The sequence below is a fragment of the Lepisma saccharinum genome, chromosome 2 (assembly GCF_977018435.1).
Source record: "Lepisma saccharinum chromosome 2, izLepSacc3.1, whole genome shotgun sequence".
Lineage (NCBI taxonomy): Eukaryota > Metazoa > Arthropoda > Insecta > Zygentoma > Lepismatidae > Lepisma > Lepisma saccharinum.
In genome coordinates, this window is record NC_139230.1 from 168,943,021 (window position 1) to 168,967,168 (window position 24,148).

The 24,148-nt window shown below is 36.0% G+C and overlaps 1 protein-coding gene across 2 annotated transcripts in view; it reads right to left on the reverse strand.

The window, feature by feature from the left end:
- Nucleotides 1-24,148, reverse strand: part of dop (microtubule-associated serine/threonine (MAST) protein kinase dop) — a 1,057,607-nt gene that overhangs the window by 817,077 nt on the left and 216,382 nt on the right. For both annotated transcript variants that reach the window (XM_083117695.1, XM_083117694.1), the window contains exon 3: nt 14,090-14,224. In XM_083117695.1, coding sequence (XP_082973821.1) covers nt 14,090-14,224 — 135 coding nt within the window. The remainder of the gene's footprint in view (nt 1-14,089; nt 14,225-24,148) is intronic.

A 24,148-nucleotide genomic window follows, 5' to 3' on the forward strand; every position in this document is an offset into this window, starting at 1 on the left:
TGCAAACACAATATATCTAGATTCTTCCAAGGCATAGGATAGAGTAAAAACATGGCTTGCTTATGGACAAACTCAACAACATAGGAATAAAATAGACAAGCAATCCTTTTTTCAGTAGAAAATTCCAATTACTCAAGTAAGCTACATCATACGTAGTACATAAGAAGAGCAAATTAACATGATCAGCAGTAAACCATCATGCAACTTCTACCTGCTGAAACAACTAAGTAAGTATAATTTATCAGAAAAATGCCTACATTTCAGCCTGATTTACCTCTACATTAATAATACTACCAGAATACTAAGGCTTCAAAAGTGCACACTAAGAATAATGTTCAGACTAAAGTATAGGGCATCTTGCAAAGGATTATTACTCCCTACATCTACAAGTCAATAACAATTATTCTAAATACTACGAACTTGGACAAAATATAGTCCAATACACAACACAAAAAGGAAAATAATTACAAGTAAAACAGCAGACACTCAATATCTCAAAACAATCCGGTAAAAAATATTCTACAACAAACTGCCTCATAACATAAAACTGCTAAGTCCCCAAAACATATGCAAATACAATCAATAAAAACTACTTGAAATGGGAAAACTGTCTACAGTCTCACAGAGTTGATGTGAAATAACAGCAAAACTTCGAAGCATGCACAGTCAACAGTGCTCAATTTGCATACAGTTCACATGCAAACTCTCAGGAAAAGGTTCAAAACAGTCTCCCAGCTCAGTTCTCATCTATACTTGGACAACAAAATCCTGCAACAAATTCTCAGAAATCCTACCTTTCCTACCCTTGCTTAAATAGCTAAAGTGCAATCTTCATACTAAAATATTGAAAAGAGGCATATCTATTTACATAAAAGTGTGTACACATGTGTTTGTCTGCGTGTACTCTTAGATAAATTGATAAAAAAGCAATATAGTTATAAATCAAAGACTATACCTAATAATATTAATTTGAAAATAGGGTGATAGATAAAGCTTTTAATTTTTGTTAATAAAAAAAAATAAAAGTTAAATACAGTAAATAAACCTAGTCCCTTACATTGAAAAAGGAACATAAATTGAGAGTATTTGAAAATAAGATCCTCAGGAAAATATTTGGGCCTAAAACAGATGAGGAGACAGATGAGTGGAGAAGGTTACATCATTTAGAAGTACATAATTTGTATTCATGTCCAGATATTATTAGAATGATTAAATCAAGAAGACTTAGGTGTGTAGATCATGTGGTACGAATGGGAGAGGAAATAAGAGTATACAGGATTCTTGTTGGGAAACCTGATGGTAAAAGACCAATAGGAAGACCAAAACAAAGGTGGAGGGATAATGTAGGGATGGACCTAAAGGAAATTGGTAGGGAAGGAAAGAAGTATATAGATCTTGCTCAGGACAGGGACAGATGAAAGGCATATGTTGCTGCAGCCATGAACATTCGGGTTTAAGAAGGCTAGAGAGTTAGTTAGTTATACATTAAATAAGCATAATATTTGGATTGTAAGTAGAGAATATAACAAATGTGCAATTCGTTGTGCGAAAACTGTCAACTTTGCATTATAAGCAGAAAATTAAACCAGTTTGCCCTAGAAATACATTTTAAGAATAGCCCAAAATAGCATGCGTAATAGAAAATTAAGAAAACTTTCTGATGCATAAAAGTACTGACTAGTGCTGAATGTATCAATTCCTGTAAAATATTATTATCTGATTCAAGTTATTTAACTGTAAACATTATCTTTTGTGTGTAAAATATAATTGTTAGTTGAATTGATAAGTACAAATATTAACTTTATACGCCTTCATACACCCTAAATAACATAACTTTGATATATAAATTAGTAACAATTTGATAAAATTAAGTTAAACTGTAGAATTGTTTTCTTAAATAAATATAAAGTAGTAAAAATACTAAACAAATAATTCCTTCTTTTCCTATTTAAAGGATGCCAAACAGTGTAAACCAGTTGTTAGTGGGTAAATAACATAAAATTTGAAGGCAGTAACAATATTTTTAAAAATACTGTTTTTTTACCTAACTTTGTGAATTAAATACTAGTACATTTTGTCAAATTATAAATAAAATATACCTATTTCTTTGGTATTTGTACTAAAGTGAAGAAAATGTTACTAAAACTTGGCTAGTACAGTAAATCTGAGAGTTTTAGCTATATTTGTCTGTAACTGGATATAATTGTAACTTGTTAATCTCGCCAAACACAATCTTTACCACAATTTTGGAAGCTAGCTGAACTTTAGTGTTTCGAATTGCATATAGTGAAGGCCTCTATAGTGGAAAAATAAAAACCAATCTGTAAAAATTTGGAAATGTTGTCTCCTTCTCTGTCGAACCAGACCAAGAGTGTTCTCAAGTGTTTCAATATATTTCTTAACATAACTAACTTTTCAAAAAAAGAATACCTTGTGCCCAAATAGCTTAGTTGGTATAGCGTTAGGCTTTTAACCTATCTGTCCAGGGTTCGAGTCCCTGTCTGGGCGATTACAATTTTTAAATTTTGTCATCGGATCTTTTGCAGAATGGATATAAAATATGTTTACAGTCTAACAGATTATTATTTATCTAAAATTTTGCAAATAAGCTTCTAAGTTTCTCAAATATCAGCATCTTTAGCTAACAGTACAGCATAACCAGTATTATTATAATAGAAATGTTCTGGTGGTAGAACCTACACCTACTGTAATATCTCTGTGGTATTAACTTACATGCAGCCCATAACTTTTGGAACTGTTTCTCCTCCGTTACATTTCATCGCCATTTACTCTTAGCGTCGCGATTAGCCTCAGAAGCAAAAAAAGCGAAATCTTATATTTGTTCTTTTTATATCTCTGAAACCACCTATACTATAGAACTACATTTAATGAATTTTGCAGTCTTCCTGTTTGATCTGTTAAATAATCCAGTCAATAAAAATATACTTACATAGAAAAATCTGTTTTTCAGATACTTTAATCGGGTAATCTGCTTTTGCGTACTTCCTCAGAAATATACACAATCATAGTTCTTTATAAATTTAGCACCTGATATAGAATAAGTCGAAGTCTAGTTAGAGTTGGCCTGTAAGTGCTTCTGGTACAAGTAGTTACTTGAAAAAGCAAATATTGGGTGTATAAAAGATAGCATTCTTGTGAAACAGTAAAAATCAAAGTCATTTCCTCGTAATACTAACTGTAAGTGCTTCTTGCAGATTAACAAAGCTCTGGCGTGTGATCCTACGTCACCTATAATCCTTTGTAAGGTTCGTGTTGTCCTATAAATTGTCGATATACATACTAAATCCCTAGTTACAGCCTAAGCTTTTAGTTTCAATCAGAGAATTTCAGTGTTCAGATAGTGATTGTAGCCTCGTATAATAAACCAAATGGAAATAACCCAAGTGTTGATGCACCCAAAAAACCAGTAATACTTCAAGGTATACCTTGAAAAAGGCTATTCTTCTAGCATAGAAAAAAGTTTAGCAAGTGGACCTATGGTCCATATAGTCAGTCGTCTGTGAACTTCGTCTGGTCCTGTGAATTGTCAATATATTGATAAATGATTATATTTTTTTTAAAAAAAAGGAACAATGTTGGTAAGCGTCCAGTTATGGACCCATCGATAAAGGAATTTCGGTCTTTATAGAGACACAATAATTTTCGTTACACTAAAAATTTGGCCTCGTATAAAGGTAAATAGTCGAAATGATAAACATTTCGTGTACTTTATCCAGTAAGCCTTAGATAGAAATACAATAACAGCGTTACAGACATAAAAATTAAGCAAGCTTTGATATTATAGTGGCACATAATAAATATAAAATATCCTTTAAAATACTCTGACAAATAGTTGTGGGTTATCTGAGATCAAAATTTTCAAGCCCTCTCTCCTGCATAAATAGGATCTAGAATTCACTAAGCTTCAAAATAATATTGGGTACATAAAATAAAAAGCAGATGGAGAGTGATGCTGACCACATCATCTCCAAACAGCAAAAACAAAAGTATATGGATGGAGCCCTACCTGATATATTTAGGAAACTTTACCTAGTATAAGAGTAACAAAATACTCAGCAAACTCTAAAATAAACAAACTTTCCTACGTAGCAGGCGTAACCTGACCTAAATAAATACATATAGAAATACAGAACCAAAAATAGCATAGTGGAAATCAGTAAACCCTAATAATAATAATAATAATAATAATATATTCTGTGGCTTACATTTTAGCTAAAAGTACTTTTTCTTTAGTGTTTTTGAAAAGATTTAAATAAATACTAAACTTTAAGTTAAAAATTTGTAAATGTATATATGATACAAAACAAAATAAATAAAAATTAATACATACCCTGCCAAAAAATCAGTAAAAAAGTTGAAAACATCTCTTTGTGCTTCCAAAATATAATAACAAATCCTTCCTGACTGGATTAAATTGTGTTATTTGAGTAATATTAAGCCTAAACTTGTAAAAGAAAAGAGTAAAACTTGACGAAACACACTTCATGTGTACAAAATTTAATTCAAACCACATCTAAATTGTGTTATATGAGTAAACTAGAGAATAATCCTGTAAACTTGGAAAATATCTCTCTCTCTCTCTCTCTCTCTCTCTCTCTCTCTCTGTGTGTGTGTGTGCGTGTGTGTGTGTGGATGTGTGTGTGTGTATGAGTGCGTGTGTGTCCAAAATGTAATAAAAAACACGTTCAAATCATGCTATTTGACTAAATATTAGGCTAAACTTGTGAAATAAACAAATAAAAGTTGAGCACACACACTTTGTGTGTCGAAAATATAATTAAAAGTATTTCCTAAATAGCATTAATAGTGTTATTTTGGTAAAAAAAAACAACATAAAGTTGTAAAATAATAAGTTAAAAGTTGAAAAAATGTCTTTGTGAGTCCAAAATGTAACTCAAAATCTTTCCTGAACAGATTAAATTGTGTTATTTGAGTAATAATAAGCCTAAACTTGTAAAATAAACAGATAGAAGTTGAGAACACACACTTTGTGTGTCGAAAATGCAACAAAGTCTTTCCTGAACAGATTGAATTGTATTATTTTGGTAATAATAAGCCTAAACTTGTGAAATAAACAGATAGAAGTTGAGATCACACACTTTGTGTGTCGAAAATATAACTAAAAGTCTTTCCTGAACAGATTGAATTGTATTATTTTGATAAAAATAAGGATAAGCTGGGAAAATGTTTGACATAAAGTCAAAGTTTGGTAAAAAAAAATGTCTTTGTGAGTCCAAAATTTAATAAAAAATGTTGCCTGACTAGTACAAATAGTGTTATTTTGGTAAAAAATTAACATAAAGTTGTAAAATAATAAGTTAAAAGTTGAAAAATGTTTTTGTGAGTCCAAAATTTAATAAAAAATGTTGCTTGAATAGTACAAATAGTGTTATTTTGGTAAAAATTAACATAAAGTTGTAAAAGATTTGACATAAAGTCAAAGTTCGGTAAAAAATGTTTTTGTGAGTCCAACATTTAATAAAAAATGTTGCCTGAATAGTACAAATAGTGTTATTTTGGTAAAAAATTAACATAAAGTTGTAAAATAATAAGTTAAAAGTTGAAAAATGTTTTTGTGAGTCCAAAATTTAATAAACAATGTTGCTTGAATAGTACAAATAGTGTTATTTTGGTAAAAAATTAACATAAAGTTGTAAAATAATAAATTAAAAGTTGAAAAAATGTCTTTGCGAGTCCAAAATTTAATAAAGAATGTTGCCTGAATAGTACAAATAGTGTTATTTTTGTAAAAATAAGGATAAGCTGTGAAAATGTTTGACATAAAGTCAAAGTTTGGTAAAAAATTAACTCAAAATTAAGTTAAATAGCACACAGTAACATACATTTACTACCTAAATCAATAATCAAAGGGTCCTAGGTTCGTTACCCCGTGATAAAAGCAAATGGTGAAAACTGTAGGCCCCGTCCCTGATAGCTCTCCTTTCTTCATAGTACAGATAAAAAAAACCTGCGCTAAAGCGTCCTGTGCCTTGGGGCAACCCTGAGAGGAATATTAATTGGCGGCGGAAACCAGTTCTACAAGCGACGCATAGCTTCAGAGATTTGACCCTTGCTGCGCATTCCAGACATCCTTTGTTGTCTGGTTGAATCCCTCCCCTGCCGCCCTACAGTATTGCATAGCTTTCCCCTGTTATTGCGTACTGGTTAACCTTGGAAAAACCGGTTCTGAAAATCTACCGACGCGTTCTCTGATTGGTGAATCAGGTTCCTTCTTTGTTCTGACGTTCTGACGTCATTTGACCTTGAACGCACACTCCCCAAATTCCTTTCTCCTCTACCTGCGCGGAATATTAATTCATTCTCTCTGTCTGGCATCAGAGCGGAGTTCAGATTCGGAGACGGTATTCTGTCTGGCATCTCGTACCACCGTCTTTAATACAATAATAACATACATTATTACATAGTACTAATTATTACCGTTACATATTGCGGGTTCGAGTACCGGGACCGTCTTCTTTCGTACCATTACCACCGTTCATAGCGGTTCATGAACCATAAAAACTTATTTTCAATATTATAAACATTAATTATTATCGATTTATACATTACATACTTTGCAGTAATGAATATAAAACCATATGCATAGCGTTTAGTACCTCTAATTACCTTCTATATACATATTTTGCATAAAATAAATAATTATATATTCATAAAAAGTTATAAACATGCAAATACATAAATGTAAAGTATTCTAAGTACATGCAAATAAATTCTAAGTACGTGCAAATTAATTAAAACCCGTGCAAATGAATTGCGAGTATTAATTAGCAACATCCACTGGCGGGGACAACATCTACTCGGCTTACATAGACAACTTCTGTCATAAGTACACATTTTGCACCAGCTACTTTTCTTTATAGCGCCTTGGCTGACCTGAAGGGGACGTAATATTGTTATCCGGGAATACTTTATTTTCGATTTCATACGACCATGGGTGGATGATTATTGAGATGGGTGATGCCGCCCGAGCTAGACGGTGAAAACTAACAATAAACTTTATAGCTAACGGCAATAGTAGCGTCCCCTCACCCACACCCCCACTCATTTGACACCTAAAATTACCCCAGGAGGCACTTTATCCAGTTTCGTAAATCTAGCTCCTTGAAAGTTTTTACTCCGTGTACGGTGTAATTTAGCTCTTTTATGTGCATCAGGTTTGGCAACACTGCTAGGATGGCCGTAGAAGGCAAGAAGAAATATATTGCTCTTATGGAAGTATTATTTAATTTGTTCTCTTGGGAATATCAAACTTCCGATGGCATAGAAAAATATATCAACGGGAAAAGGACATACTGAAGTAGTAATTGACAGGCGGAAATGTCGAAACTTACATTTGATTAGCCGTAACTCTAAGTTGAAGTTGATTACCCATAATGAATACATGGGTTTCTGAAAATTCTTATTCATCATATTTTTCAAACATTGTGGTGCGAAAAACTGGTGCGAAATTGCCCCTCATCCCCATAATCTTCCTCAGCAATCGCATCAACAACCTTCTCTTGTTGCAGGAGGATGACTTTTCTCTAGTTGTCGCTCGTTAAATTTAGTTGACCTCTTCACACGCAGACCGATCTTCCACGTCAATAAGTATCACCAGATTTCGGTGTGAAATCATGATTTTTGTTGTCCATTTTATTAACTACCAAAGAACTTCGATTAAGTTATTTTGTTACGGTACGGTGCTTGAGACATTAAAGTCAGTATTGATTATTGTGTCAAAATATTTTCGTTGTCTATATCCAATATCATGACTGTTATAAAGAAATATAACCTCTATTTCAACAGTCCATTTGTAATTTCTTGCATTTTTTAATTGTGACTATAATGTGTTTGAGAGTTTTATTTGTTTTAGATGACATTAGTTATAAAGTTCCAATATAGCTAGAACTAGCAGCCATTTTATAATTCCATATTTTGTTGATCCATTTGGAGGTGCAACCACGAATTTTTGTCTGGGGGGAGGAATGTACCAGGATAAACGTACCAATAATAATAATAATAATAAAGTAACATTAATAATGGTTTTATTATTATTATTATTATTACTGCTACTACTGCCAGTAGTAGTAGTAGTAGTATCAAAGACGTTATTATCCTCATAAATTACGCAAAAAGGGGTAGAAGTCTGTGCTAAAGCATTTGTTTGGAACAAACGAATTAAAATATTTTCTCAACACCGTCAATTTCACATTAGCTAATAATGGAAATCAAGCACACAAACTGTATTTTTGAATGGCAGAAAATGAATGAAAAATTCATTCCAAAGATACATGTGTAACTTTCATGTACAACGTAGGGGAGAGTCGTACAGTACCGGCCACCTTAAGCTTATTGATTATAACTGATAAAGGATTAGGAGATAGTCGGATTGAACATAGTAATATGATACCTCAATGCATACTTTAAGGAACACGGGATTAATTTCTCTGAAATGTTTTCAGAACTACAAGATATATACAAAAAACGAAAAGCTGAATTTTCAGTGAGTGGAAAAATTGTCGTCCAGTATCGGCCAGTCAATATTTTAATTTTAGGTGGTGGTAACTATTGATAAATGCTTCAGCTTTATGAATAAACTGTAAACTATGTGTATAAAGGTGTGGTAGGTAACAAATGTGGAAATAAAGTCCGTTAAAGCGGATTTGAAATCACATTTTTACAATAGTCACAAAAACACAAAATATTTTCTTCGTCTACGCATTCAACATGTGACAAACTCCACATCGGTACACTGAACCCAATCTTCCTCAAAGGACTCTAGACAAATTATGCATTGTGCATGCAGTTTCTGCAGCTGTCTTCTTTGCCTTCTTATTTACCGAGGTACATAAACGTATTGTCCAAGTCTTTCATATACGAAAGTAATTGTTTTTCCATTTCGTCATCAAACGTCTTCTTAAATCAGCCCATCTGAGGTGTCAGGTCCACATCCATACCACGTTGAATTGCTCTCAATCTATCTCCTAACGTGCTTCTTGGTAAACAAAATATACTAGCTGCTTGTCTTGCTGTCACTTTGTTTGTCATTACCTCATTTACCGCCGCTTTCATGGCCTCTTCAGTCCATTTACCTCTTTTGTTGCCCTCCTCGTGTGCCATCTTACTCCGAAAACAAAAGCAAGCAGAACTGTAGTAGGTGCGTACAAAATTCTGTGTGGCCGATACTGGACGACACTTCACTGGCCGATACTGTACGATTATTAGGTGGTATCAAAGGTTCCAATTACACGTTGTTTATAATCAATTTGCTAAACTATTTACAGGTTTTCGTATCCTTATAGAATACCGATAAACAGAATCTGACTATAAAATCAAACATTTACCTCGAACATGAATACCAGGGCCCTAGAAATAACTTCTCTCACGCAGCCACTTGACTCTTCATAGTAACACAGGCACAGCTCTCACAATACTGCGTGATCCCGAACTACAGCGCACACGAATACATACCCTTCCCTCCTACTTCCGTGAACTACTGCTATGTAGCGTCAAATGTCCGAACTAGCAATTGGCCGATACTGTAGGACGGCCGTACTGTACGACTCTCCCCTGTTTCACACATATGCAACTTGGAGCAACATAAAATAGAAAATACGTATGCAACAAGCTAACACTAAGTTGTGTACATATTCAAAGCTTATTCAATACAAATATACAACACATATTATTTAAATACATTACATTACAGAAAAAATGTAGAATGCGAACGAAGCGAGCAAGAAAATGTTTAGATCCAATTTTTGCAATTGAAAACAATATTGATTTAATAGGGCGCAAATAATGGTATGACTGAAGATGACCGGATCCCTCTCCGATTTTCTTCATATTTGGCATACTTACTAATTGAGGCCTGCTAATGACGAATCTGAAGTTAAAATTTGTCGGAAACGTCTAGAAATTGCAAAATAATTGCGAACCATTGACGCTAGCCCCACGAACCATTGACGTGTGGTTAGGTTAGTTTCGGTTAGGTTAGGCAAACATAGTTAAAATTTCGCGAAAATGACGGTTTCCATTCCGAAAACTAACGCCTTGTTTTCGCTTATTTTGCAATTTCTAGACGCTTCCGACAACTTTTAACTTCAGATTCGTGATTAGGAGGCCTCAATTAGTGAGTATGCCAAATATGAAGAAAATCGGAGAGGTGTCCTGTCATCTTCAGTCGTTCCCAAATAATTTCACAGTCGCCATGGCGTTCTCTCTTTAACAACGTCTTTTTAGATCATTCGGCGCCCATGGCCGACTCCCGCCGTCCCTAGCTACAGCTCTGAACTTGACAAAAACAGGATGTAAGGGGTGACCTTCCTCGTAGTACACCAAAATGTCAACATCACTTCCACGTAGTATACCTTGGACTGCAGACTAACGAGGCTCTGGCGACTGGCCCTATGGCCAGTATAATTCTGTGTGTTGTCCTGTTTTGTCGCTATATGTGCTGAGTGCCTCTTTGCAGCCTCAGCTTTTAACAAGTCAGAAAATTTTAAAGATTTTAGTTACAACACGGCATTACCATTTTAGTTATGGTAAGGGACTCGACCCCGTATAGTGTGACGGGTTCAAAATAGCCTTAGTGCTGACGCACCCAAAATTTTAAATTCAAAATCAAATAAAAATAAAAAAAAACTTGACAAAAACGAGAAAAGCAGATAATGCAAGCAAAGCAAGCAAGAAAATTTTACAAAATGAATTTTTATTTGCATAAGATTTGAAATCGAAGGGGTAATTGCTCCTCTGTGCCCTCCCCCTGCAGGTGCCCTTGGCCGTCAATGTTTGTTCCCCCTTCCTACCCTAGAATTGACTTCCCTCGAAGGTTGAGGGGGGCAATGACCCCTGCTTCACCTGTGGTTACGTCTCTGTATAATACAGACATATTTAAGCAATATCCTATATGTTTACTTCAGATACTGTAGGCTCACTGCCATTGTTAGTCAACCTTATTCTGCACAGTTTGTCTGCTCGACTAACCTTGTAGTAATGCGAATACAACGCCCCCCTTCTCCATCCAAACCGATTCTAGAGGCATAAGAGGTGGTGTTTCATTTCAACCCTATCGCCGCGATCACCCACAGGTAGTTAGAAAAACTAAACATAATAACCAAAACTAAAAATCAATAACAAGTCAGTCAAACGATACGATCCCCCCATTTTTGTGTGAAGATATATAGAATTGGTATAAAATTTTGTCCCCCCCAAAAAATTCCCATGACGCAGGCGCGTCATGAAACCCCCCCCCTCCCTGTGGGCACCCCTGGCCAAGACAGGAATTCGAACCCAGGATCCCTGTGGTATCATAGCGCGCTGTACTAACAACTTTGCCACGAAGGACGGCTTTAATATTTTGTATTTCTTTGTGTTGTATTTACGAATAAGCATTAATGTAAACTCGGCCTAAATTATTCAGCTATTTGTCCTTGTAAGAATGAAATTGCAAAGCTGCTGTTTTGGCAACCATACTGGATTAATGAGTATAACATAAGTAACACTCTTCCATGTGTTTCTGTTCCATCTATCTACTAAGAATAACAAATTAAAAATAAAATGTGGGTATGTTTGTATCCATAAGAAATGTTATTATCCATATATCACAAGCAGAACACTGTACTAGGGCCATTCCCAAGGCTGGGTTCAAGATGATTATAAACCCTATGACTTACGTGGGTCTTGATTCGTAAAAGTATGAGAAAATATTTTACTGATTACTAAATGAGGTAGCTAGTACCCATCCCTTGTGTTAAACTATATATATTTTGAGACAGCCACTTAACATTGTTGTTATTAAAATTATATCAACAATGCAAATAATCGAAAATACTAATTCAAGCTCATAAATGAACGAGCACGAATTACCAAGATGGAACACTGTAAGTGGTGTTCCCAGAGGGCGAGGGGTAAAGGGGCTACGTGCAACGCATTTTTAGGCCATTTTTAATATAATCTTCATCAGATATAATGAGAAAATATAGCAATGATTACAGAAAAAGAAACAATAACCTACCCCATATGGTAATATCACCTCACTGAATATTTCTGAGCATATCACCTATGTAGACTATATACCTGTATAATATACACAGGGCCTCCCCGATGGCGCAGTGGTAGCGTCAATCAATCAATATACATACACACACACACACATACACAGTGCGTCAAGTGTATCTTTGTTTCGCTCAATACAAAAAATAAAACGTCATCTGAGTACAATATGTGAACGTCAGCTATAATCCTATAAATTATGGTAGTTATCGTCGTCACATTATTAATGATCCCAATTACATACTGTAGTATATGATTGTGTTTATTATGGAATCGCAGTACAGCTGATGCTCTAAACTTGCTGATAGTTTTATTTCTAAGTGTGCGGAAACGTAGTCTAAACAAATAGGGCAGATTTTGAAATTTTCGCAAAATAGGAAAATCAGTTTATCGTCTGCTATCTTGAAACGCAATGATCATTTATAAAAAAAATGCAAACTGTATTTATTTTTATTTCAGTAATTTACGTCGCTTTTCTACCCCTTTGGTAAATGATGACTAAAATAAAAAATCCTCCAAGGTACATAGGATCTGTAAAAATTTCACCTCGCAAGCTTTACATTTACGCAGTTATAGAAATAACAGTATTTGAAATTTGGCACCAATTCACTTCCAAAACTACGCACTATATTTGAAGTGCTTTATTGCAAAATTGTGTCTCTAAAAATAATCTTACATTAATGTGACTTCAGTTTCAGAGTTTTGAAATAAATCTTAAATGAGGTGTAACGCACAAAACATAGGGATAATCGGTTTACTTGTCCGCATTTTGAAACGCGTGGTCAGATTTAGCTCAAATATCGCTCGAGTCCTATACCTTGTCCCGGTTATCTCTGGAGCAAGCGAACGAAAACAAGTCTCTGCGCAAGTAGCGACACAGGACGGCTCCACCAATGAACACGTGAGAGGGAATGGTATTGTGTGGAGGGGGAAAGCGACTGCACTTACTACCCTTCGAGGCAACGTGCACTGCTTCGCTCTGCCCACTCGATTCCTCCCCTTCTCTGCCGCTTTGCGCGGCCTTGTTCCAGAGGTAGCCGGGACTGAGTGCGAATTTCAGCTAAATCGCTCTAAATTTACGAAAATTATCGTAGTCATAAAATTGATGATGGGTAGACAACGCACTATAATCTATATGGTGAGTTTGTGACTTCGTAACTGGTTAAAAAATATTACTTCCAATGTCCAAATTCCTACAAATTTCAATTAGCCATCAATTCGAATACTGTTGCCCATATAAAAAAATCTTCAACAAGAAGTTACTCGACTCCTTTCGCATTTAAAATTTTCGTTGTACCCCCCCAACTGGATAATTTGAGTAGACATGACCCCTGCTTCATTGCCATCATGTTGAACCATCCAAGAATCTCCCACACTTAAGCCCGAAGCTCTTTGAAACATACCGCACCTAGAAATTTCCTCTTCGAGGTTGGTCTACAATATTGTAATTTCCTATGGAAAATTCAATAATGGTATCAATACAATGTACTGTACAGTCACGGATACTTCTGGATTGCAACAATCTCACTGACTTTCAATGGGATCCTTACAACACAGAAGCGTGTGTAACTGTAAGGTTCCCTATACAGATTCTAGGCAACTACCAGGATACGAGGAAAGTCCGTGAATAATTTCCTGGATGCATACGTGGATCCTGTAGTCGCGAAAATTTACTCTTTGTATTAGTTGTTTACGAGGTTATCACCTTTATTTTAGACGTCAATGAGGAGACGATTATCAATTAATCTTATTGCCACTGACAAATGGCTGTTGGTAGGGAAGGCAATCACTCAATTTTAGATATTAAGGAGAGCGATGGTTTTTTACTCTAATGTTAACTGAAGGTCTACTAGCTTTAGGCGTCTACGAAGGAGAGAAGCTCCTCACTCTCTTCGTTAATACAACCTTGTTCCTCCGCTATTCATGAGTTAAATCTTTTGCAGGTGATTCTTAATTTGTATTCACATTCCAAATGCCACACATTCGTTTATTTCTAAGAGTTTCCTACACTTACCTCTTCCGCCATCTGCTTCTTGGCTATGCTGACGGCTTTCATGATCCGTTTCTTCATTGAAGCATCGCACGTGTGCTCGAGATCCACTTCTGTCACAACAGCGAATTTTATAAGCGGCATGTCGGATGGGTAAATCTGTTAATTAAAATAATGGATAAAGATTCAATTGTTTATTCATTTATCTTCCTAAAGCTAAAAGATCATACATTATCTAATAAAGGCCTCCCCGATGGCGCAGTGGTAGCGTCGCCGCCTTGTAATCAAGGTTTCCCGGGTTCGATACCCGGTAGAAGCACAAAGTGGTTCGGATTCCACTTTAAACTGTAGGTCCAGTCCCAATTAGCCTTACTGTGCACAAAGTGGACTTAAAACATCAACTGAAACTAAACCAATTATCTAATAAAACAGGAATTAGCTAACATGTTTATACGCTTAGATTTACAATTTCTAAAAAATCTAAACATTATCAATCAAATTCCTAAGAACAATAAACCGTGTAATGGTCAAATCTCTGGGTTCAAATTATCACGTTATTTCTCATCAATTCTATAATTGAACAAGCTATTATGATATGGAACATTTAATCAATACATAATGCACTTTTAGTGTTATGTAAAATTTTATTGCAATATTACTTCATGTAAGTACAAAGTATCTTTCCTCAAATTTGATGAATAGAATTTGTTATAAAGCAGGGACAGGAAAGTGCGTTCATATTCGCACATAAGATAGTTGGATAGTGTAATATCTGATTAGAGGATGCGATTTAAGGTGGAGAATATCGAGATTTACCTACTAGAACAAAGAATCCATGCAACAGTGGTGCATTCTAGAAATTTGACCTGGATTACCGCAACAATTATAATTTCTTGTATTTTAATATTTATTATACATTAATTAGATATAATAGAAACAAAACATGAATACAGGCATGCAAGTAAAACAAAAACAGAAGTCCGACAACTTCAGATTCTCCGTCAATTTCTATACAGATGAAAAAGTTGGTTTATCGGGTGAGAGAATAAACCATTGCCATGCAAGATAGGGAAATAGATAACTGAATGAACCAACTATGGTGTTTTCTAATATTTAATCAATTCCTAATGCACTATTGCACTATCAATGTTATAAGAAATATAACAATATTCTACCTTTTCATTTTTTGGAATAAAAAAGGGTCTACTTTGGCTACCATTTATAAGGAATTTTCAATCAGTGGAAAGTAAAGTCATTTGTAGGGGTATGGAGATTTAAGGAGCTCGTCTAACCAGATAAAATTTCGCTATTTAAAACGTTACGCTTTTGTGGTTTGTGTGGTAGAAATAGGGTTACTGGTGATATGTTTGTTTTAAGTCCACTTTATGCACAGAAAGATTAATCGGGATCCGAACCACTATGTGCCTCCACTGGGTGTTGAACTCAGGACCCCTTGATTATGTGCATGTCTGTGTGCGTAAGCAAAATAAACAAAATAATATAACACATTTTGTAAACCCTATAATAATGATGTACTCACTGATCAAAAAATGAGAAGCCCGTAAGAGGATAGAAACCAATCATAAATCTATAGAGATGGATATTTGGAAGCTCAGAGATGAAATTCAACACAATCAGAGACAGAGAGGTTTCTGCAGAAATTGGGTTCCAAAATTTAAAAACACGAGCTTACCGCGGCCACGATCATGAATAATTAAACGGATCCTTTTGTACGTCAATAGACGTTGCAGCCAATCCAAATCCCACATGCCACATAAAGCTATGCATCAAATACGACACCCAGTCCTTCTGCATACATTGTGAGTAATTTATGCGTCTGGAAACTGGAAAATCAATCCTCGCATGGTTTTAATGCCTACTGCATGAGGACGTAGCCCCTGAATCTTCTTCACCTGTTGCATGAATTTAAGAATATCTCTTCACTGCGTCTTAGAGTTCGATGGTTATTTGTGATTCAGTAGTTTCTTATGCTGGAACTGAAGGAAGTAAATGTACAGAAAATTTCTCTTCAGAAAACTACAATAGCATTGAGTCGAAAACGATTGATACAGGTATTATTTATTTGTGTCGCTCAGAAGATTTCATTTATTTTATTTAGCGTCGCTTTTCTGCCACTTTTGGCTAATCGCGAAGATGAGGATGAGTGATGATATGAAGAAACCGGTTAAGCGACACTCACAAAAAACATCCATGCCCAGGCCAGGATTCAAACCCGGCACCCCAGGCATCGTAGCGCGTTGTGCTAACCACTCCGCCAAGGACTTCGGCTCTAACGCAAGATGAGAATAGCTCTAATGAGAATTATAGATGGCGCTAAGCGGAGAGAAGAGAAAAATAATAAAGCTTAGATATATTTGAGTTAGAAACGTGTACAAGGTTTAATGACTTGAAATATAAATAGTTATTTAAAACAGTCCAAGAGAACGGACACGGTATATATCGTATTATATGTGATTAAAATATAAATATCAAGAAATTCGACAAAGCTCTTCATTCTGATTCCTATGGATGGACTTCTATTTTTAAACGCCTGCGGATCATTTGCACTAGGCCAGGGATCGCCAAACCAATGATCGCGAGCTACCGGTAGCTGCCGAAGACATTTTTCAGTGCCTCATGATGGTGGCTCCACAGATAATGGTAGCGATCTTGAGGGAATCTTCTGCAACATCACATCTTCATACTGAATACATTCCTACAGCAGATGACAGCCCAGTCAGTATTTTGAGAAGCATTATCTTCCAATATCTTTCAATCAATCTCAACGCTCAACTAAAATTTGACAGTGACGATCACCAATGAAAATAACGAGTTTTAGGTTACTAATCAGCAAAGATGAAAAAAAAAGGATCTCTATGGTTCTGTGATGTCTGACCAACCGTGTAAACTACCGGTATCCCAGGGGCCACCAGACCTATAAAGATAACTGTTGATAGACTGATAGACCTACCAAATGGTATGCATCAAGACAACATAAATTAACTCGATCGCGATGTCTGACGTGAGAGACAACAACCAGTCTAAAGTAATATTGCAGTGACGTGAGGTGAACTCGACACTTAGGGTTGCAGTGAGTAGCGTACTCAGGGGGGGGGGGTCACACCTCTCCCCCCTTTAGAGCCCAGTATTCCAAAAAAAAAAAAAAAAAGAATGTCAATAACAGGAAAAGATTGCAAAATGATGAATGAGTACTAAAATAAAGTACACGAAACCCCCACCCACATTCGAAATAAAAAACGATTTGACTACTAAGCCAGAGATCCTGGGTTCGAATCTCGGCTTGACCATGGGTATTCTTTGTGTGTGGCCCTTGCCCTTCATTAATTTTATCGTATCATCTTCGCGATTAGTCAAAAGTGGCGGAAATGCGAAGTAAAATAAACCAAATCGAGCAATCAATCAATAATTTGATTTCATTTTTGTTACTTAGCGTCGCTTTTATGTCACATTTGGTTAATTGCGAAGATGATGCGATAAAATTAATGAAGGGACAAACACAAAGAACACCCATGCCAGGTCGGGGTTCGAATCCGGAACTCCTGTTGTCGTAGCGCGCTGTGATAACCACTCCCCCACGGTTGGTTGATTTGGTGTTTTAAGTACATTTTATGCACAGAAACAAAACATGTAACAAAACACACTATTTTGTAGTTTCTTCAATAATATTAATTTGGCTTTTTGAGTTCTGAGATACATTTTTCGTTCCAAATTATTTCATTATTCTCTGCAGAGTACAACACATAGAATAAGAATGCGCACTCATCACGGGTTCGAATCCTGGCCTGGATTGTTCATCAATTTCATAATATCATACTCATCCTCATTTTTGCGATAACCAAATGTGGCAGAAAAGCGAAGTAAAATAAACCAAACCAACAACAATATGAAAACGCGTTCTCTTGCCCAAATAAATACATCCGTATTTATGACTGTTAGAGGCCAAGAGTAGTATATTTAAATAAAACACTACTAAAACGAGAGTGAGAGAGAGCCTGAGCACATATTTGTAATTTAATCATTAAATTCCATAATTGAAAAAAAAGAAAGAAAGCATAACATTATTGTCTGCACATAACACGTTCCCATTTCATAAATAATAAAACTACATCCATATTATACATACATATTGTACAACGTGTAAAAGGTTGTGTAAATACAGAGAACATAAGTACTGCAGAACATTTTACCCTGAATTCTTTAGAGGATTTACAAAAAAATCTATGAGAAACCAATCCTCTATCTGTCCTATAGGAGATAGACTGGGGGACCTGAAAGCCTTGGCTTTCAACCATTGCAGCGGGGAGCGACGGGGCAAGGGAGGTAGAGGTAGAAATCTTCCTCTTTCCTTCGGGCGGCCGTTTCTACCTGGAAACTGGTCAGGCGGAAGAAGAGCGAGCTAGGGTATCCAGCCAGCTTTGCCCGCGGATCACACCGATAGACGAGAAGCGTGTGGAAAAGAAAGTGTTGCATATGAACTATGGCTTTACCAAGACAATAAATATTGTGATTTGAATATAATTCGAGATGTGAGATTGATTGATCTATCTCTGCTAGACTAGCTACTCCTCAGTGCACGTCACTGTAATATTGTCATTATCTCAGAAACTATAGGGTGAGCATAAAGTCTTTCCCTGATTACAAACTTTTATTGCTAAAAAACTACAGAGTATGCTAGATACAGATATGCGGTTTGTTGGAAATGGTAGCTTAACTCATAATGTTATCAGTACGCTTCAGTACAGTTCGACATGTGCTCCTTTTGTTGCCCTTAGAACGTCGAGGCGATACTCAATTTCTCTCCATGTCTTTGGCAACATCTCTTCCGTCACCGTCTCTATAGCATCCCGTATTCGTGTCTGAAGAGTTTGCATATCAGTAACTGGTGAACTAAACACTGTGTCCTTAACGTAACTCCATAAAAGAAAGTCAAGAGGGGGTTATGTCCGGCGAAAGCGGTGGCCATGATATGGGAATCAGAATAAGAATCAGACAAAACAAAGAAATGGAAAAAAAACCTTAATGCATTGCACTACTTATTGCCATAGGTTTTATTTGCCTATGTACCGTGGAAGTTGAGATATAAATATTCATAATCAGGGAAAGACTTTATGCTCACCCTGTAGTACATGTGAAGATCTACAATATTCTAAAAATAAATTTCTTTCAAACAGATTTAACGCGACAAAAAGTAGAATAATTTGTTACACTTAAGGTTTTATGAAGCAAGAAATAATAATAAAATATCCACCCTTGTTCGCTCGCCATGTATTTTCAAAGGTGGAAAATCCGTGGATCGGGAAGTTTGCACTAGGGTCAAGCACCAAGTCTGGCTGGATGCTTTTATGTTCTTACATGCCTGCGAATTTATTTAAAAATATTAGAAACTATATCCTGTAACATTGTACAGTGGGCGCTGATTTACGGTATAGACGGAGAAACATTTATATAACCGTAGAATACGTATACGATATTCTCCTAACGATTATATATTCTTGCCACTACTTCACTAAAATGATGTTATGTAAAACTAACCGGGTTTCCTACACGCAAGGGGGAAATATTATAATGCACAAATCAGTGATTCCAAATAAAAAGAAACATTTGATATTATAATATTTATTCGTGTGTGCTTACATCACGTATTTATATACCAAAAGGTCAAGTGTGAAATTTTCTCCATTTCTCTGTCTTTCAATATTCATTTCTGTATCCGTGTGTGATTCTTCTTGTTTCTCTAGATTTCCACCCTCTCACACACCTTATTCTTCAACTATATGCTATTCATTCTTCCATATCACTTGCCATTCTCTGCTTCTTTTCTTTATCTAAGTTTTCACCGGCTCGTTGACCGACCGTGTTAAGTGGTCGACTTTCGATATCGCCACCGAATTTCTCGGGTTCGAGTTCAGGCTTGGGCATGAGTGTTACTCGTGAGTGTCTTTTCATCAATTTCTATAATCATCACTCATCCTCAGCTTTCTCATTTTTGGCTAATCATCCTATTATCCAAAAATGACAGACAATAAACGAAAATAACAAAAATAGAAATATATCTAAATTTTCAACAATTATTTTACACTTCTCCGTATCACTCTTTCCCTCTCCCTTAAGGATCATCTTATTTTCTATTTCCCCCAGATTCTCTCGTTGAACTTAAATTCTCGCTTTCTCGCCCTTTAAATTTTCTCTCTCTCGCTCTTGCTCCCTCTTAGGTTCCTATGCTCTCTCTCATTCTCTCCTCCGCTTAGAATAGGTGTCTCAATCTCTCTCTCACACACTTTCCCTTTATTCTCTACCTCTGTTTTTTCGATTTGTTTCCATATATTTTCTCTTTCTCCCTCTCCCACCTCTTTAACTTCTTTCTTTCTCTCAATCAATCTCCGTTTATATTCGATGCCTCAGTCTCTCACTAACTTTCCCTTGTTCTCTCTTTCTCCTCCAGTTCACTCCCTTCACTTAGATTCGCACTTTCTCATACCTTACGTTCTACCTCTCTTTTTCACTTGCCTTCACCACTTCGATGTCTCTCTCTTTCGCTCTCCCCTTAGCATCTGTATATCTCACTTGCCCTTTAGGTTCTCTATATTTCCCTCTCATGATGTTTTCTCTATCTCTTCTTAGATTATCTCTCTCGGCTACTCTACTTAGGATATTCATCCCACTTCTCTCTTCCTCCTTCGAAGGTCTCTTTTTCCCTTTCCCCTTAATTAAGTCTATTGATTATGGATGGAGTGAATTGGTTGGTGGACAAGGAGTGTATAAATATATAAGTAGTGGTTCTCTGAATATTCAACTAATACATTCTAATTATTTTAATATTTATTTTATATTTTCATTTTTAATAGTAATTTTATTAATAATTTATGTGTGTTTATATAGCTTATAAATAAAGCATAACACTGAATGATCATAATAAGGTATCTAATCCTAGTCTAATATACCACCTTTATAGAATTAATAAAAATTAAGAACAAATTATATTAAAAATTTCACCTAACAAATAAAATATAAACAACCAAAAATTCTCTCTCCTCTTAGTCTCTCTCCATATCTCTTTCCTTGCATCTGTCTCTCTCTTTTTAACTTCACGCTATCGACAGATCCGTCGACCCGCTCTCTGGAAATTGGCATCGTTCATTTCAAGTTACAAAAGAGCAGAAAGCTTGTAATTTTCATAGTAAACAACAGATATGTTAAAATAACCAAATACGTTAGATCGAAAAGTGTAAAATACAGGAACCAGTGGTAACACTGTTAAGCCTTGTTTCCATGTTAGTAAAACATTCAAATAATGACCAAGGCAAAAATTTATTGTATAAAAAATATACACGAAAAACGTTTAAACCCTCTAACAGGCTCTTCTTCAGACGAAATATTAATTTATTGTGAATCTTCATCTGAAGAAGACCCTGTCAGAGGGTGGAAACTTGACGTTTCTCGTGTATATTTCTGACACAATAAATTTTGCCTTGGTAAGCATTTTAATGTTTTATTAACAGGAACCAGGTTTCGTTGTTCTTACCCTACTACAACGAAAATTTGTAATAAAATTGTTTCTTTATTAGTTTATAATAGTTATTATTATTGTAATAAATTATAACAAAGGTAATAATAATAATTATTATTATTTCTACTAATCAACATTTTATCAATAGCCTGAACCCCCTACAAACATTTCTGGCAACGCCCATGCCCCGTCTTTAAGCTTTCTCTCTCTCGGTCCATCCCCACTAACTCATTCTTTCTCCTTTTTCTCTCAGATTTTTTCTTCTCCATAGAGTCTCTCTCTAATCCCCTCCCGTTAAATTTTCTCCCTTTTCTCAAGAGGTCCCTTCCTTTCCTCAACCCTATGTTTCTCGCTCATTCTTTTCCTCTCTCACTATGTTTTTCTCCTTCACTGTACACTTAGTCTCTCTATCTCTCTTTTCCACTGCCCTTGAATACTCTCTCACTGCCATTCTTCTCCTTCTCCGTTAGGTTTCCTCTTCCTCTCCATCTAGGTTCTCTTGCTTCACACTCTTCACTACAGGACTTATGGAACGACAAAATTAATAGACCTAATATGCCCATCAAAAGCTAAACTCCGAGTTACGCCTATTTACCAAACATTTTGAGTGATTTTGTCAGGTCATCGAATGCTAAATTATCTGCAGGTCACGAACCCAATAGCATCGCCCTTCTCGTGATCGACGGAAAAACTCACCTAGGTATTTCAAATTTGTAAAGAATTATATTTTTCAAAAAAAAATTCATGAAATACAACTCCGCCATAGACTCATTCTCAGCGAAATGTGATCATAACTTGGGTTACCAATATATTTAGCATTAATATGTACGCAAGAACGGGTGTGGGTAATTGAAGGGGGTGATAACACTTCTTCTGGACTCGAGGCTGAAGTGCACACCCATAAAGCCAGACTACCAGCCGCCAGAGCTGTTTCTCTTTTTCTTTCTTTCTGAAAGAATTACGAAAATAAAGAAATGTGGGCGATCTTCTATTTCAGTGAGAGGTTTTTCTCTCATTCTCTTTGAGAGAGATAGAAAAAAAGTGAAGTTTGTGAACTCTTTCTCTACCTCTTTCTTTCTTCCTTTCTCTCTCTCTCTCTCTCTCTCTCTCTCTCTCTCTCTCTCTCTGTATCTTACGTTCCTTCCTTCACCTTTACCTGTATCTAACCTCTTTGTCTCTCTAATTTTTCTCTTTCTTGGTCTTTCTCTCTATCTGCTTTTCTTTCCTTTTTATTTTTGCTTCTTTCTCTCTCTCTCTCTCTCTTGTTCTCTTTCTTTTCCTTACTCCTCTTTTCTTTAATCCTACTATTTCTATGTGAGAAAAAGATAGAGGGAGAGGAACAGAGAGCTCTCTCAGAGAGATAAAAACTCAGAGGAACGCCTGCCCTCTCTCTCACACACACACATGCACAGTCTCTAGACACTGTTTCTCCATTTCTTCCTTCTTGAAAGAAATCACTTGCTTTTTCTCTCTTTGTATTCCTTTTTTTGTTTCCATGAGAGTGTGAGAGAGGGAGACGAGAGAAGGAGAAAGGAGAGAGAGAGGGGGGAGATAGGAGAGAATTACTTTCTTTCAATTTATGTCTCTTACTAATTTCCGTCCATAGGTACTGTTCTGTACGAAAGCTGGAGTATGGAGATTTTTTTTTCGTCGGTTGACTTGGGTGGACAGTGGACACCCACCAACCGGTACATTACGTATGTTTCTTCAATGGAATGTTGCGTATTTCCTGAGTATCCTCTGATTTTGGGGGGCTATCGAAACTTTCAAGACAATCTTGTGAAACACCTGAAGCTAGTTTTCGGCCCCCTGTGGGAGAGATTTGTCAGAAGTTCATACATTTACAAAAACGTAATTCTTTTAGGGACAGTATTTATCTGCTAACACGGCTGTTTTCCCTTATAATTGTGAATTTTGTATTCCTTATTTCACCGTAGTTTTTTGGCGTTTAAGGTTAATCACGACTATGAATATGAATGTAATTACATCAAACTGATGAAGGGGACACCCACAACGCAACACATACAAGTAGTAGTATTGGTGATAGAACCAGGACCGGAAAGTATGAACCCCCCTCTGGCAGATTTGTCTACACTTAAAACTTGCTCAACATGCCTATATGAGCTTTTTGCTCAAGTGTGGAACCCTGTCTAATCTAAGATTTTTGTAAAAATTCCCTCGGGAATTTCCTGAGAAAGTATGACCCCCCTCAGATTGTTTTGCATACACTTATAAAAGGCACTTCTGTGAGATTGTTGTCCATAAACCTGTCAAAAATATGCCCCTCTTGATATTTTTTTTGGCTACACCTAAAACTACGCCAAACGTATTAACACACACACACCCACACACACACACACATATTTACTTCCGGTCCACTTCTGGCTTATTTCTGGCCATTTCTGCCCACTTCCGGTCCACTTCCGGTCTATTTTTGGCCATTTCTACCCATTTCTGCCCACTTCCGGTCTATTTTTGGCCATTTCTACCCATTTCTGCCCACTTCCGGTCCACTTCCGGTCTATTTTCGGCCATTTCTACCCATTTCTGCCCAC